Consider the following 16526-nt stretch of genomic DNA (forward strand, 5'->3'; position numbering starts at 1 on the left):
ACAGCAGAAGCCTGACTGTCATACTTTTAAATGTTGATTTAAAAAAATAGTAATTATTTTAGAAAATAATGGGTTAAGGGTTAATCTCGTCAATGTACAATGTGTGGGTTACTGAGTTTTTGCATTGTACAATGGTTAATAAATTCACACAATAACACTTTAAAAGTTCCAGCTGGAAATGCAATTGTATTTGATTGTGAGAGGCCATGCCTAGGGCAACAAGACTTTCAGATGTAGTTACTCTTAAAATATTTTTCATACAGTCTATAAATGTACACAACATCAATTCATGTCTGGGGCAGCCCAAATGACTGCGCCCCTCCTCGACTGGCATTGAACCATTCCTCTGTTTTTCATTGCGATTCTGCATGTTGAATGATTGAATGGTGTAACCGCGCCTGTGTGCTGTGATTGGCTGGAGGGTCCTCAGCGTGACATTTCATTTGTCAATTCCCCTACCCGGTGTCCGGGTAAGATGGCGGCCGAAGAACAGTGCTCGGCACCACCTCGATGGCGGCCAATATCCCTAACTCATGTCGAATATCCTGCTGGTAAGTTATTTTCGTGATTTACAACCGTGCTGAATCCAGGGAACATCTTTGTGCAATGAATTGGTTTCGGTGATTGAGCCGCGCCGTGTTTTTTCGGCTGAATGGACTAGACCACTGCTAGTTGCCAAAGAAATGGGGAACAGTGCATGCATCGGTCCGCAGGGAATGGGCTTGTTCGGGATGTCTTCTCCGCGTTAAAAGAGGATGGCAACACATACAGGTCGAGCACATTTGAGTTCGTTTAGCAGTTGACTTAATTCTTAACCATTAGTTACTGTTTTCGGTGGTGCGCTGGTAATATCAAGATGCCTTCATTGTCCTCATGTATCCCACTTCGGACCACGTAGAGCACTGAAGGTATTGTGGATGTTCGGTCCAAACCTGTGCGCGAGGTGATGGCATTTTCAGGAAACTACTGGAACTCAAGCTGTATGCAGTTCATGTTGATGATCAGTGTAACGTACGTGGGGCATTAAAATGTCAAATTTCTCCCTAGAGTCATACCTCTTGCAAACGCTGAAATGCAGTGTTTCGAGACTTTGATCCCACTCAAATCATGATCCTGGTGAAAATGTGCAACTAGATTGAGCAAGCCCCTTATAATGCAAGGAACTACTGGGATTTGAAGTCCATTAATAGTGGATTTAAGTGAGGGCAAGACATGCGGCCAGTGAAATAGCAATCAAGTTTCTCTGAACTTTCAGCATTTGAAAACTTATATTAGCCCTTCGATCTGTTTTACACGCAGACGTATTGATTACTAGCAGTGCTGCTTGACATACTGATTGTAGGGTAGCTGCTCGTACAGCACATGCGCAATGGTTAAACTAGCTGCTATCCTGCTAACGACACCATAACACAAAACTGTCCCCTCAATGAAAGTTGCTTCTCCACTTTAGCCTAACACGGCCCATCTTTCTGGACTGCATATCTACTCGCGAAATGCACGAGGCAAATTTGAAGAAGACGTATCTAAAATATACAGGCAGTGCATGCCGATAACTGGACTATGTAAAGAGCAGGTTGTCCTCTGAAACCATCCCCATTTCGGCCAGTGACCCTGCTGTCTCCTTTCCGAAAATGGTTACTCGTACAAAAGAGTATGCAAATGCAACCCTCTAACTGAGCAAGCAGATTTAATTGCACTCCCTGCATCACCTCCACCAGCTGTTGGTTAATTCATGTCTGCAAGCACAGTTGATTAATGGCCTTACTTGTGGATATCTACACTAGTACATAGCCAACATGAAGGCTACAACTAATGTCTTGTTTGGGCTGTCAAGTGTCAACCAACCACTGCTGATCAAGTGTTACCATGAGGCAGTTAATATCAACCTTATACAAGGAGGCACTGGGCTGAAATCTGAGACATTCGTAAAATCTTCACTAGTACTTGCCTCCCTTCTCCGGTTTTGGTTTGTGAATATGGTTGACTTGGAAATTGGTGTTGTTTTGGTCAGGGGTGGGGCACCTATGTCTCGAGGGACGTTTGTGGCCCTTGAGGCCATTTTATTCAGCCCCCGATATATAATGTTATGCAGCTTCACATGAAATGTGACATATTTTGGAAAGGACATTTGCTATACCATTAAGTAATATTCAGAGAGCCTAGAGAAGGTGAGGTCTGTTTTAAAGGTGGCTGCCTCCAATATAGGCCTAAAGTGCAGTGGGAAATCCTGGTTTGTGTACGGCCCTTGGAGGACTTCTATGGCCCGTGGGGGAATTTGAAGTGTCCGCTCGAATGAAAAAGGTTCCCCATCCCTGGTTTAGGTAATTGTAACTAAGAGTTGACTGGTGATTGCTGTCATAAAATGAATATGTGGTGTTGAACGTTTGCCTTTCTCCACAGACGATCTGACTGGGCAGGTGCTAGCCTATATCAGCCTCCTTCCCATTGCCATCCTGGTTGGCTTTGTGACGCTCATAGTTTTTAAGCGAGAACTACACACAGTAAGTTGATTCTTTTGGCAAAACGCAAACAGTGTTGGGTAATCCGGCTTCAGAAGTTACAATCCTGCACCCACTATTTGCTTCAGCCATTCACTCCACAAGTTAATTAGTGATGGAACCTGTTTTTCACTAATTAATTGGTGCAGTGAATGGCTGCAATAAATAGTGGATGCAGCATTGTATCTTCTGAAATTGGATTACCCAACACTAAACATGAAGTGTCTTCATTTGGCCAAATCTGGCCTAACAGTCCAGTTGTCCATTTTTCACAGTGTATACATAAGTCAGTTATATTTTTGACTGCATGTCTCTGATTTTTAAGTAATTTTTCTCTTATTTGGCTTTCGTAGATCTCCTTCTTTGGGGGATTGATCCTAAATGAGGGGCTTAACTGGGTACTGAAACACATCTTGCAGGAGCCACGTCCTTGTGGAGGTAAGGCATTTTGCCCCTGTGACTGAGGGGGCATTTCTAGAGTTGAAGGCATCATGTACCATTTGTTTGTGTCATGTTGAAGTGTGATGCATGCAAAACTCAACTTTACATACTAGCAAGGTGTGAATAAATAATCCTGGACTTGCTACTGGGTATTAAATTGTGAATTCAATCCGGTGTCTAGAAGGAGGTTTCCTTTTTGTTCTGATGTGCTAGCCAGCATCCACTTCATGTGATGCCATATCTTTTAATAGCATTCACTACTTTTCATGTTGTCCAAATGTTCAACGTGGAATGCCTGTATGTTATGTGTGTCCTAAATGTTTTGTATGAGTGGAGACTACTTCACCCAAAATCAAATCTACCTTTGTGTACTAATAAAAGTTATGTAATTTAAATCCTGGGGCAACATTCATGAATACGCTTTGTTCTTATTTCCCATAGGTGCCCATGCCAGTCTAACCACAGAATATGGCATGCCATCCAGTCATGCCCAGTTCATCTGGTTTTTTGTTGTTTACTTTTTTCTCTTCCTTTATTTAAGGTGAGTACAGACACACACACACACACACACACACACACACACACACACAATTTCAGGGTCACTAACAGCTTTGACCGGACCTGGGACATCTGAAAACACCCCTGCCCACACCATTCATGCATAGAACTACATTTAATGGTGTCCCTTTTCTGGTTCCCCACACTCCTTCCCTGGTACAGTGGACTCGTTTACCCGGCCTCCCTCCTTTGTTTGCAGTCCTGATGCCAATTTTGTATATTTGCGCTCCACTGGTTTGTTTTTGAGGTATGTATTAAAACCCACTTGGGAGAGGACAAAAGCCTCTGAGAATTTGGGCCATGTTGCTCCGCTGGCATTATGCTAATGCTCTGGCCGCTAATCTGCACATCCCTACGGTACGTTTTGTCAGCTTAACATCTGGCGACTGGGGATGCCACTGAACTTCATTGTTATAGGCAGGGTACGATTTGTAAGGTGGGGGATGGGGTTTGTCCCCCCTTCTGTTGGATCATCCTGCTAGCAGTGGCCATTGGAAGGCTGGCGGTCAGGTTAAGAGACATATTCAAGTCTGCACAGATTTTAGGGATGAGCAGGTAGTATCTGAAAACTGTCCCCACAGTAACATATTAGTGGTCATATTGATGTGGTGATGTAGGGAAACTGCATTACAACAACATACACAATAATGACATTGAACTGATAATCAGGAAGGTTTTTGTTCGAGAATATTATTTGTTCAGTGGTTTTAGCCCACTTCTTTTTTTTACTTACAATGTCACCGGCCCAAAGTTAGAAAAGGGTCAACTTTTTCAGGATCCATGCGACGTATGGTGTACGGCCCTTTAGGAGACCAAGAGGGGTTTAGTATGAATGCTGTTCCCTCATCACACTGGTTCTCAAACTCTTCTGAACAAACATTCCCTTGACCCCATCATAAGCCTGCTAACGACCCTTGAGCTCATGCTAAGCCTGCCAATACCCCCTTAGTATAAAAGGACCACTTCTGCCAATTTCAATACGCTATTGTGTTGTTGACGCTACCCTTGACTTGTCAGTACCCACTGATGCTGCATTTTTCTGCTCAGGCCTTTCTGAGATCTGAGCTATTCTAATGGGGGCAGATTTTGCTAACATTAAAACTTTCATAACATAGGCCTACTCCAAACATATTCCCGAAAGGTATCACTGTTTGCTAGTTGTCTGCATAACCTTTTGGATGTTTTTGGGAATAAAGATATATATATATATATATATATATATATATATATATATATATATATATATATATATATAAACAAAGACCTGCCCCAATTACAATGACCAGGAAAAAAGAATCTCAGGTACTGACAAGTCCAGGATAGTGTGAGCATTACAACTGCATGTTGAAATTGGCTGAAGTTATCCTTAAAAGAAAAATACTAATACACCTCATTTGCAACTGAGCGGCTCTTCTCTGCTGTCTCCTCCTCAATGCCCGCTGAGGGCTCCCTAATGCCCCCTTGGGGGGGGCTGTAGAGCCCCTGTTACTACTTAGAGCTATAGATGGCCGTAGCACACATCATATGCAAGCTGTCACTAAACGTCTCCAAAAAAAAGAGGAGGAGAGGATCGCACACCCTTAGGAGACTGGATTTGATCGCCCTTCTGTGAGATGCTAGGAGTCCTCTTGGCTTACCAGATTGAATATCCTTGGTCCATTCAGAATAGGCCATCAATGGTACACTGATATGACACAAGATTGTTAAAACACACCTTATCTCTCTAATGTGCACTCAGAAATCAACTGAAATGACAGTCCTTTTATGCTTACAATAACATACATAATCATGATTCCTTTTTTTGTTAAGTTGATATCTGTCCCACTGTTCATTGTGGTGTTGGATCAATGTATTGCCAATTGTCTGAATAATGTTAATTTCCTGCGCACTGATTGAAAATAATGGCAATTAAATAATCTACTGCCCTGCTGTTTTTTGGTTGTTTGATGGCGGGATAACCTTTTGTAGGCCTACTTTTTAAGTACTTTTAAGTTTATCAGACTGTCATTAAAGCTTTTTTTATTGCCGTCCAGAATGCACCAGACCAACAATGCAAGATGTGTGGAACTGCTATGGAGACACATCCTGTCAATCATGTTACTGAGCATGGCCTTGGCTGTGTCATACAGCAGGTAAGATGAGGCACAGTCCTTCTTTAAAAAAACCTAAACTTGTTCAGCACTTTGAGTCACATGCCTTGTATGATACAGCGCTATACAATTATTATTAATTATAAAAAAAACCCTGTTAATATTATATATACATACACATACCTTTTTTGTAACCTTTTTTAAAACGGTCTCTGGGCCTCAGTACCTTATTTGTGTGTGTCTGTGTTTGTTCGCAGGGTATACCTACTGTACCATTCCGGAAGGCAGGTGCTTTACGGAGGCGTGACGGGAAGCGTGGTGGCGGTTGTCTGGTTCTTTATCACCCAGGAGCTGCTGACCCCTCTCTTCCCTAGGATCGCTGCTTGGTAATGATAAAGAAAGCATATACATATTTCTGCTGCCTATTTCTACCACCATTACCAATACACAGGACATGTTGGCAAACAAAAGCACTGCTTAAGATTAAGATGGAGATGGTGGGAAAAGGTCATTTGTACCCTGGTATGTATGACTGGTTGAAACCTGTGTGATGTTCATGTTTAATTTGATACTCCTTCCCCTCTAGGCCCCTCTCTGAGTTTTTCTTGGTGAGGGACACCAGTCTTATTCCAAATATTTTATGGTTTGAGTACACAGTCACACGCTCTGAGGCTAGGTGAGTACACATTTAAAGCTGTAGAATTTTCCTTTTCTTTGCCTTTTACAATATAATTTATTCTATGCATGTTCAGCAACCTTACAATTCTTGCTTATTAAGCCTTTTGTTACAAGCAGATCACGCAATAAAAATCTTTTTTTCCCCTCCCAACAGAAACAGACAACGGAAACTTGGGACTAAAGTTCAGTGAATTTCTGCATTCCTCTCGATGAAACAAGGACCACACACACACACAAACACACACACATTCTCTTGCAAAGAGGCAAAAAAAAAAACCCACACACACAAAAAACAAAACCACACTGGAGTATATTATTCAGGACGGTTGTCGTAGCGACACACACAGAGAGAGGGGAGCCAGGTGGGCGGTTTCAGGTGGACCAAAGACATTGCTGAGACCTCATAGTCTGTTCCACGTAACCACAGCGATCAGCCATCAGATGGTGTCTCACCCCCCTACTTCTCCTCCTCCTCCTCCTCCTCATCTTCCTCCTGATGCATGCTAACAGTGCAAGAGGCAAGAAAACCTATTTAATGACAAAGTGATTTAATATATACATTTTAACCATTATTGCAGATGTCGGAGCCACACTAGTTAAAGGGGTTGTTGTGTGTACTGTAAAGGTTGTGAGGGAGGGTAGGGGGATTAGGAGCAGACCTGTGTTTCTCGAAAAACATTGTTGCTAACCAAGTTTGCAATTACTTGGTTGCAATGCAATTTCCCATTCTAAACCTAGTAAGTTGTTTACGACTTAGCAACGATGCTTTCGAGAAACAGGGTCCAGTGTGATATTGAGAGCATGATGTTAATTTTAATTGCAAGAAAGAGATGTAGTGGTTGGGGAGGGGGGGGGTAATATTTTCTTCTTTTGGAAAGGGCTTCTGGTTGTGGTTTAAGGTTTTTGACGACTAATTGCTTTTCCATTCTCTTTGTACAAAAAAAAAACAGTTTAGTGACAGAATAATGCAACATGACGTGATCAGACAAGTAGGATAGTGAACGTTAGTTTTAAGTTAATGATTTGCAGAGATTTCTCTGGCGTTTTATTACCTGTACCTGGCAGACCTTACCTGGTGGTTTGGGCATGATGGCAATACACAACTTAGTGTGGTTGAGACAGGGGTGTGTTGCCAGAAGTACACCAGCTGGGCATCTATTAAAGACTGGACAAAGAGCAGTCAGTTTACTTAGTTTAGCAGTCCTCGAGGATCAAGGCCTGAAGACCAAGGACAATGGACACACTTACACACTGCCTGCCTGCCTGTCTGTCTTCTTTCTTGCATGAGGCGGATGGATAGATGTGGGAATTTACTTTTATCACCTTTTTTAATTATTATTGTTTTGCTATTCTCCCTCCCCTGACAGGCTGACAGATTAGGTAATTTTCTGACATTCCATACTGTTTGTAACATATCAGGAACACACACCAGGAAGAGATTGTCATGATGTGCAAGTTGTTTTGTTTTTTGTTAAATTACAGAAGTTTTTTTTTATGTTTAAGCATTTTTAAGAATAGCGCTTAAGGGTAAAGCCACAGGTTTTTAGCATTTGCCAGTGTTACTGGTAATATCAGAAAATGGTTCAGATGAATAAGACGACAAAGACAAAGGAAATTTAAACTGAAAAAAGCTACCCAAACCTCAGGTGTAATAACAGCATGTGTCTGCTGTGAAAGCCTACACAGCCCAGAGATTTAACTCTGGGAGCTGGGCTATTTAAAGGGAGTTTGGGAGTGTGTAGTTCTTAAGACTATTCATTTCTCTGTGTCATTCATATCAAGCTAAATAAAAACAAAAAAACATGAAATTGTTGAGTGACTACTTGAGAGAATTAAAGATGGAAGTCACCGTGGAAGTCGTCTGTGCCTACTCACGAAGTGAAGGAAAATTAAAGGCAGATCAGAGATTGCCTGATATTAAATCAGTGTGCCAATTTCAGGATTTAGTGAAATCTTGGGTAAAGTGAAAGTTAAAGTGAGCAAACCCTTCACAACTCTGTCATCAGGAGCAAACAAACTGTATTGAGAGTGTCCTGCCAGATAGGCCTATTCATTTATGCCTGGGGTCAACACTACGGGCCTTTCTCAAAACCTAGTGCCGTGCATTTCGAAGTGTATCAGCCCAATTAGTCACGCCCAGTGATTGGATACTAGTCACACCCAGTGATTGGATATTCCGTAGAGTATCCAATCACTGGGCATGACTAATTAGGCTGACACATTTGGAAGTGCACTGCACTAGGTTATTTCACTAGTCCAACAATCTGATGTGATAATTAGGATCAGCTGGAGAAAATATGGCCTGGACTTAACTTTTTTTTAACCTAAAGGGGTGTTTTCTTGAGTAAATAAAGAACACTATCCAACATAAATGATAGTCATAATGATGCAGATTCCTTCACATGAGGCCCATGTAAAACCAGTATTGATCTGGTCTCTGCAGCCTACTATTTTCACCTTTGGAGTTCCAGATACCCACATGGCTTTATTGTTCTGTCATGTTCACTTGTGGCTGTGAAATAAAACGGATTCAACCATTCAAGTCCTCATAGCCTAGTACCAGAGATCTGGTAGTAGGCTACCCCTAGTGTGAGCTTGCCAGTAAGCCCCCTTTTCTTAATTGCTAATTGATTTTAATTAAGCACTTGATGGCATGTCTACACACCTGCGGTCAATCACGTTTTTAAATAGTGATTTATTTCCTATTGGTCAGTTGTCCCTCACTTGGATTCCAAAATGGCTGAGTCTATAAATTCACAAGAGACCCACAGACCGCAAAATGGGATGGAAACGAACCAGGTAAAGAATTGATGGGTGTTGCATGATATGATGTGATAACTGTGGTGCTAGGGCTGTGCACATGCATGTAGGCCTATGTGAAGACACTTGGGCCATCTGTCGGCATGGCTCCAAATAGAGCTCTTCAGCGTTGACGTCAACTTGTATGCGGCGTTTGGACTACCGGTTCCATGGCGATTTTTTACATTGCAAAACGCCATAGAGATTCAGGTTTGGCAAAAATATAAGTTGCACGGCAACAACGAACATTAGCGTGTCCCCGCATCCCTTTCTCATTAGTGGAACGGATCGTATCATCATGTTGGTGTATTCACATGTTAAATCATGACGATTATAATTCAATATTGCTAACCCCTTTCTGATCATTAAAACTTCCGAACTACATACTTTCCTTTGGTTGCCATGGGTACAACCTTCCGCACGTACATGCCGTTAGATACAGGCGCCGCTTCTGTAGTCGCCAAAAGCTTCCGGGTTTAGCATATGGACGCAACATCGTATTTATGTCGAAGTTTGACACAAAATGATCAACCATGTCATACCTACAGCCTATTTTTAACACCCTCGACAGTTTGCGGGGGTTCGCTAAGCGCGTGCTTGCACTCGGAGCTTATTTGAAATTTACCCCTATTCATTCCCAATGGAGGCCGGAAGCCGATAGGAACCAGGACGTCCTTAAATGCTAACATGAAAGACTACAATCTACTACATGCTTCCGCTTCCGCTGAAGAACTCTATTAACACAGCCTGATCAGTTTGACTCATCAAACTGACTCAGTTTGGCTGGGAGACTAGAAAACATGCCTACTAGCCACTTTGTACTTAATTATTAATAGCATGTTTGGCTTGCAATTTTTAACATATTAGCCAAATTGACCAGTGATGAAAAGAGTTAATCCAGAGGCTGCTTTTCTTTTCATTTCCAAACTAGTTTATCTTTAAATCCAAAAAAACAATCGCGTTCATAATAACAAAATTCAGTAGGTTTCAGGAGCTGTTTAAGGGTTAATTTTTCACTACGGTTGCAATGTAGACATGTGACGTCAGAGGAAAGCGACTCCTTCGCATCAGAGCCATCGTGTGGAAATGTGTGAACTAATGGATGCAAGCAAAGAATAACACTGGTGGATAATAGGCAAGTTGAACTGTACATTTAATGACATGCTGGTCATGATGTGTGCCATGAACCAGAGGCGTCAGTGACGAAGTTGGTCTTCGTGTGATGTGCGTTTCTAATTTTAGTTAGATTCCGGGAGTTGACTCGTCTTCTCATCGCAAAGCAGCGCTAGGTGACCTAAACAAAGCCGCTAATGTAGCAGCTAATCATATCCCAATGATATAAAAGGGTTATTCAGAATGGAATAACGCGAATAGTCGCTACGTGACTTTCATTTGGCACTTTGAAATGTGCGAAAATCGAGGTATATCTCTTGACAGCATTAAACGTAAACAACGTAGTTGACGTGCAGCTTAGCGCGGCAACCAAACTTCAACAAAGTTTGTAAAATATAATTTTTGAGGTGAATACATCCTAGAAGAGGGTGCAAAAACACGTCTTGTTTTGACACGTTACGTGGAAGGAATGCACGTCGACGTTTCACGCTTACGGATTTTTGACTAGAACTAGCTGCAATAGCTGCTCCCAGCTGTTCGTAGCGAGGGTGTAGCTGGGCTGAAAAGTGTCAGGCATGCGGTGCAGGGCATAGGATTCTGGATTGCAGTGATTTCAGACATGTAAAGTATCCGGTTTCCCCATCCGCACGCGGACAGCAACCGTATTTTATTGAAGAACATATTTGCTAACGCCAGAGTATAGGGAAATCAAAGTTTAGGCTATACGCACATGACAGCTCTGTTTCCGGTGAATACAAAGGGTAATGTAGAAACGAAACGAAAACACCAAGGTAGGGAAGAAAATGTTTTGCATGTGCATTTGCATGCTCGAAAGATCTCAACTTTTATTGTGACGTTCACTGGTTTTGGATAATTTGTTCCCCCCCTCTACAGTCATGGAAGTATGCCTGTGGTGTACAAAAAACCGCAAGGATGTGGCTGAATATCTGGAAAAGTATGCCTCCAAAGCTCTTGACGAGGAGGAGTACTGTACTGCCACCAATGACTTGAAGGCATGTGCTGATTGCGTGACAGAGTATCACCTGGCACGTCCCACGCTACCTCATATGCACAAGGTAGGCTATAAAATAAAACTGCATGCATCTTCTCTAACTGGCCTATGTTTATCAGTCACTTGAAGTGACTTCTATACCATTTGTTTTCCTCACCCAGTATGCCACTGAAGTGTAAACAGCAACAAAACACATGAATTTTGGCGTTCTCTGATCAGATACAAGCAGTTTCCAAATGTGTATTTTGATCAGATATGGATGGATATATGTGATGTCATTATTTACATTATATTGTAAATGGTCACATCAGATATCCTGATCAATGTGACCCACAAATCAAGACAGACAATTTGTTTCACTGAAAATATCACACAGTGCACCTTAAACAATTTTACAGTGGAATTGGAAGAGAAGAGGCATAAGAAACGTGCAGTCACAACCTTGACACGCGTTGACATTCTCATGGAATAAATTTGTGCATCTTTTTTTTTTTTTTCGTTCAATAGTACGGACTCGGGGCAAAGGAGAATTCCTCCCTAAGGCAGGTTACTAGGTGGAACAATTGGCCCTTTCATCCTGTCAAAGTCTCTGGATTACTGACCAGAAAGCTTATTGGAAGAGATTAAAACGTGGGGCCATCTCAATTTTTGCCCAAAATTCAATATGGCCACTCGCTGGCTTTAACCCTCGCTGAGGCCTGGGGCAGACGCACCCCGAGGCCCCTACACCACTTTATAATGGGCCATATTCAAGACGCACAAAACAAGGCAGGCTACAAGTTTACTCTAACACAAAAAGGGGGCGCTGAAACCCCTGCTGTGTTCACCAGTCGCAAGCCAAAAGGCAGCTGACAGGAAGATTCTGTGCCTTTTGTCAGAGTAAAACGCTGCTCGCCTAGAACTACCAAACAGAAGCACAACCAAAATTTTCTTACTTTTGTTTGAGAGGCACGCTCCGACTAACAATGTTTTAAGTTTTGCATTATTGAATTATGTGTCATGTGCGCAAAAATGGCACATTTTGCTATCTTCTCACCTTTAATTATGCAATGGCTGTGCACATGATTTTGAATAGCCTTTGAATATATAGTGACTCCTAGGCTCGTGAAAACTCCCTCGGATTAACAGTACCGGTAGTTGAGTAGGTTACAGACTTCTACATGTTGCCTGCCTGACGTGTGCTTCTGCAACTTAGCGGGGATAACAAGCTTCGTGGAGTTTGCACTATACAGGTATTTTTGTTGACAATGCCCCTCGTTTGGCAATGAGCACTGAAAATAAAGAAGTCGCCCACAGGTCTCTGCAGACAGTTTTGATTTTTGCTCGATCACTAGTTTTTCCTTATATCACAGCCGGGGTGCACACTGACAATCTTACTGGGACAAAACATGTGCATTGGTTTTCTTTGAGTGACAGTGAGAGAGACTAGAAGTAGTTTAACGGGGCGTCCAATGCAAATATGTGTTGTTGACAAAGCAGAAAGAGAGGGGGAGAGAGCACTTACAGCTACCATCCCCTTACATCGCACCTGGTCCCTGTGTGTGTGTATGTGTGTTAATTACTAGCCCCATCCCCCTACACAAACACACAGGGCATATGCTCCTTCTGCCAGGATACCGTTTGCGTTTGGAGACGAGTGGTTGAAGGGCTAAATCAAGCTAAAAACTATCCAACATATACAGCTGCTTTATTTACACTACAGGACAGAAAGATAACGTGCAGAAGGGCAACAGAAAATAACCATAAACCAAGGATGTCACTTTCAAAGCTTAATGCAGACAAAATCAAAGGTTGGCAGCTTCAAGATTCCCAAAACTCTTCATATGAGTCTGATTTCTGCGCAGCATCTCTCACTTTCTCCTCTGCTAAAAGAAATGGTGGTGGAATTCCAAGTATTGTTGGCCTTATAGGTGCATGTTAACCCATTTTAATCTGATGACTCGTACATGTTTGACCTTTGCTGCCTGGAGACACACATACGCTGCATTCAGGCTCATGAGATTTTAGCTTTTTTTAATAAAAATGTGTGTATGTTACAGCTGAATGAACATGTGTTAATGCAAGAATAGAGACTTAAATGAAAACTTATTTAAGTCTTTATTTTTTATTTTTTTTAGGGGCTTTTATGCATAGACACTAAGGCTGTAACGATATTGCATGGAACCGAGGGATCGCGGTACACAGACCCACGAACCCCTATCGCGAAGCTTCCTCACAGAATCGCGATGTGCCCTTTTAAAGTTGTTACCCTCAGTGTAGAACACAACAGGCAACATACAGGCAAGAGTTTGCATATGCGCTTAAAAAGACCAGTAGAAAAAGGGCGCACACGTTCGAGTAACAGTTCCATTCACCCCTTTCTCATATAAAATGCTCCTTCCAACCAGCACGTTGTTGTTATCCATTGCCTGAGCAACCTCCGTGAGACGAAAAACTTGGGCAAACATCGGAAGGTGAAGGACAAATGAACAACAGACCAAGAAGGCTTTTATAAACGTGTCAAGATTTTTGTTTTATTCATGCATGCGCGATGTATTGCGAGTGGAGTTTGACGTTGGAGCAGAGAGAGAGAGCGAGAGAGAGAGAGAGCGCACGAGATGCTCCGCCTGCCTATAAACCAGCCTGGAATCGCTTGTAGGGAGGTGCCCGAAGTCGGACGAACGTTGAGGCAGAATATTAGGCAGCATTATTTCTTCCCACATTAATGTTAGGCTATATTGTAAAATTACCGCCTGCATAAGCAGAAAGCATGCTCCATTTCAGCCTCTGCATTCATTCTCGCTCTTGATAAAATGTCAAACCACAAAGCAAAACGAAAAACGTCCGCGTTATGTAGCAGTGAGAACTAACTGAGGTTCATTTCGAGGTTTGATTGTAGGCAGGCACGCGCTGCTGCACGATCAAAAAAAGCTACGGAAATATTTCACTTAATCAAAATGAAGTGTTGCATTTCTTTTTTATAGCCTAACTTAATACAACATGTTTCCTTACGATATATGGCCTGTGTTGTTTTAATGTTTGGATATTAATTGGATAGGCCTAATGTTTGATAAAGTAAGACAGCTGCCAAGCAATGACCATACACCCTGACCCCTCTCCCCCTCGCTCGCTCTCTCTCTCTCCCTCTCTCTCTCTCTCTCTCTCTCTCTCTCTCTCTCTCTCTCTCTCTCTCTCTCTCTCTCTCTCAACATATGATCTTAGCCTATTTATAAGCCTTTTTCCTTGGTGAACTAATATCCCTTATTTCTCTGTGTTGTGTTTTGATGTCAACACCTGGGAACAGGTTGCAGTGGTAGCCTATATCTGCAACATTATTCAGCCTTGTAAACCTACAAAATTAATGCAGGCAGGTAAATGCAAAAAATATATTAATTACAAAGTATATATATCATTTATTTTCTTCTTATTATTTTTTGTTCAATTTTTTCTCTTTTTTTTGGTGAAATCGTGGGGCATATCGAACCGTGGGTCATATATCGTGATACAAACCGAATCGTGGGTTGGGTGTATCGTTACAGCCTTAATAGACATCATATAGAATAGTATTCTATATTATGTCTGCTTTTATGCCTTTATTTTATAGGATAGTATGAGATGGAGACAGGAAGCGAGTGGGACAGAGAGACAGGGGAGGATCGGGAAATGACCCCGGCCGGACTCCGACCGGGTCCCCGTGGGCATGCAAGCCCAAATGTGGGGGGCTTAGCGCACTGCGCCACTGCGACCCGCGCCACTGCGCCCCCCCAATGCTTATTTAATGTTTTTATGTGCATCAGAGGCTGAGATATTTGGGTTTTTATAGGCTGAGGGCAACTTTCCCAACAAATGGGGGGGGGGGGGGGGTTTGTAGCCTACTTGGAGTTAACCGGTAGCGTAATTCTGGAAAGGTGTTGTTGAGTGGACCAATAAAATGGCAGTTGAATCATTGTTTAACCATATTGAAGGGTGTAGGCCTATTTTAAACCCTGTGTTAATTGGGATTTGGTAGAGCAAGGAATAGAGCAGCATCTCTGTGATTTACGGTAGCTTGCTTTGAAATGTGTGCGTAAAACCTGCTGTTAAGTGGTGTACGCAGAAAAGGTACAAAGCAATGTATTCGTACTCGTATGCAAGTAGGGATGCACAATACCACTTTTTTGAAAACCGATACATGTTTACAAAGGTTGACCAAACAAAACAAAAAAAATGAAAATAAAGTTGGCCACCTTGCAATATCCAGAGGAAAGTGCTGAAAATGATGATTGAAGTGTGCATAGAGAGTCTATGACTGGGAAAATTAGGGAAAATAAGATTGAAACTTGGCCCTCTGCCCCAAAATTCAATATGGCCTGTTTTTCAAAATGGCAGATTTTTGTACATTTTTCATACACATTCTTCTCTATAGTGTCTAATTCCCCCACACACTATTCTGCCTCCCCCACCCCTTCAGTCATTTGCCCACACACTATTCTGCCCCCTTACTCACCCCTACTCATTCTCCCCCCACCACCCACTTATCCCCTCTACACACACCCTACACCCCCCACCATCGTGCCCCGCTCACCCCTCGACCAAAGAAGGTGGATGTAACAAGAATCGTCATTTTGTTTCTTTTCCGGTATCCACTTTGTCGGGTGAACGGCCCTTTAGGAGACCTTCGGTTAGGATACCTTCGGAGTCCCAAGGTAGAGAATCAATGAAGTCCCCTTAGCGCTGTAGATGGCGGTAGCGCACGTCTTGCGCAAACACCTCAAAAAGAGAAGAAGAAGAAGAAGGGGATAACGCCCCCTTAGGAGACCCAACTTGAGCACACACTTTTGCATTGAGTGGGCGTGTTTTGCGATATCTTGCTCTTATTCAGTATTTTTGCCTCGACTCATTCTCACCCCCACACCCCTTCACTCATCCCCCACCATTTTGCTCCTCCACCCCATCTCACCCTCCCGCCTCATTCTCCCCCCACCCACCCCACACTACTCTGTCCCTCTCCCCACACTATTATGCCCCCCCCACCCCTGCTCACGCCTCACTCATCCCCCCTGCTTTCTCCTGACATCATTCTGTCCCCCCACCCCACACATCTCTCTCCCCCTACTCTACACACACACACACACACACACACACACACACACACACACTAAGCTATTAATCTCGAGGTCTATCATCAAAACATAAACTAGGGGTTTGTAAGTATACAGAAAAATCACAACAACCTGGTCTGGCCCGTGGACTAAATATCTCAACCTCCGAAGCATGAAATTAGTTGCATTTAAAAGGTAAGACCCTCCTCTTGCATTAGAATGTAGTCATTCAGCGGTAAACACTCACATTTTTAATAATGGATAAATCTCATGAGCC

General features: G+C 42.6%; 2 protein-coding genes across 2 annotated transcripts in view; both read left to right on the forward strand.

Annotated features, from left to right (window-relative positions):
• The first annotated feature begins 370 nt into the window (after nt 1-370).
• Nucleotides 371-8073, forward strand: dolpp1 (dolichyldiphosphatase 1). Its single transcript, XM_063209898.1, has 8 exons — nt 371-551; nt 2401-2501; nt 2852-2936; nt 3381-3480; nt 5531-5629; nt 5845-5973; nt 6174-6263; nt 6420-8073. Exons 1-8 carry the CDS (start codon nt 476-478, stop codon nt 6454-6456), a joined length of 717 nt encoding a protein of 238 aa, XP_063065968.1. The 5' UTR covers nt 371-475; the 3' UTR covers nt 6457-8073.
• A 2041-nt stretch (nt 8074-10114) lies between these two features.
• The window catches only part of setx (senataxin), a 1003984-nt gene continuing 997572 nt past the window's right edge, over nt 10115-16526 (forward strand). Inside the window, exons 1-2 of the mRNA XM_063209926.1 lie at nt 10115-10199; nt 11072-11253. Coding sequence (XP_063065996.1) covers nt 11074-11253 — 180 coding nt within the window. The 5' untranslated portion in view covers nt 10115-10199; nt 11072-11073. The remainder of the gene's footprint in view (nt 10200-11071; nt 11254-16526) is intronic.

The sequence above is a fragment of the Engraulis encrasicolus genome, chromosome 11 (assembly GCF_034702125.1).
Source record: "Engraulis encrasicolus isolate BLACKSEA-1 chromosome 11, IST_EnEncr_1.0, whole genome shotgun sequence".
In the NCBI taxonomy this organism is placed as follows: Eukaryota; Metazoa; Chordata; class Actinopteri; order Clupeiformes; family Engraulidae; genus Engraulis; species Engraulis encrasicolus.

Excerpts from the sequence above, each read along its gene's own strand:
- dolpp1 (XM_063209898.1), top strand. The coding sequence starts at position 476 with ATGGCGGCCGAAGAACAGTGCTCGGCACCACCTCGATGGCGGCCAATA. Across the intron at positions 5,630-5,844 it reads TTGGCTGTGTCATACAGCAG|GGTATACCTACTGTACCATT; the intron begins GTAAGATGAGGC and ends GTTTGTTCGCAG. Across the intron at positions 5,974-6,173 it reads TTCCCTAGGATCGCTGCTTG|GCCCCTCTCTGAGTTTTTCT; the intron begins GTAATGATAAAG and ends CTTCCCCTCTAG.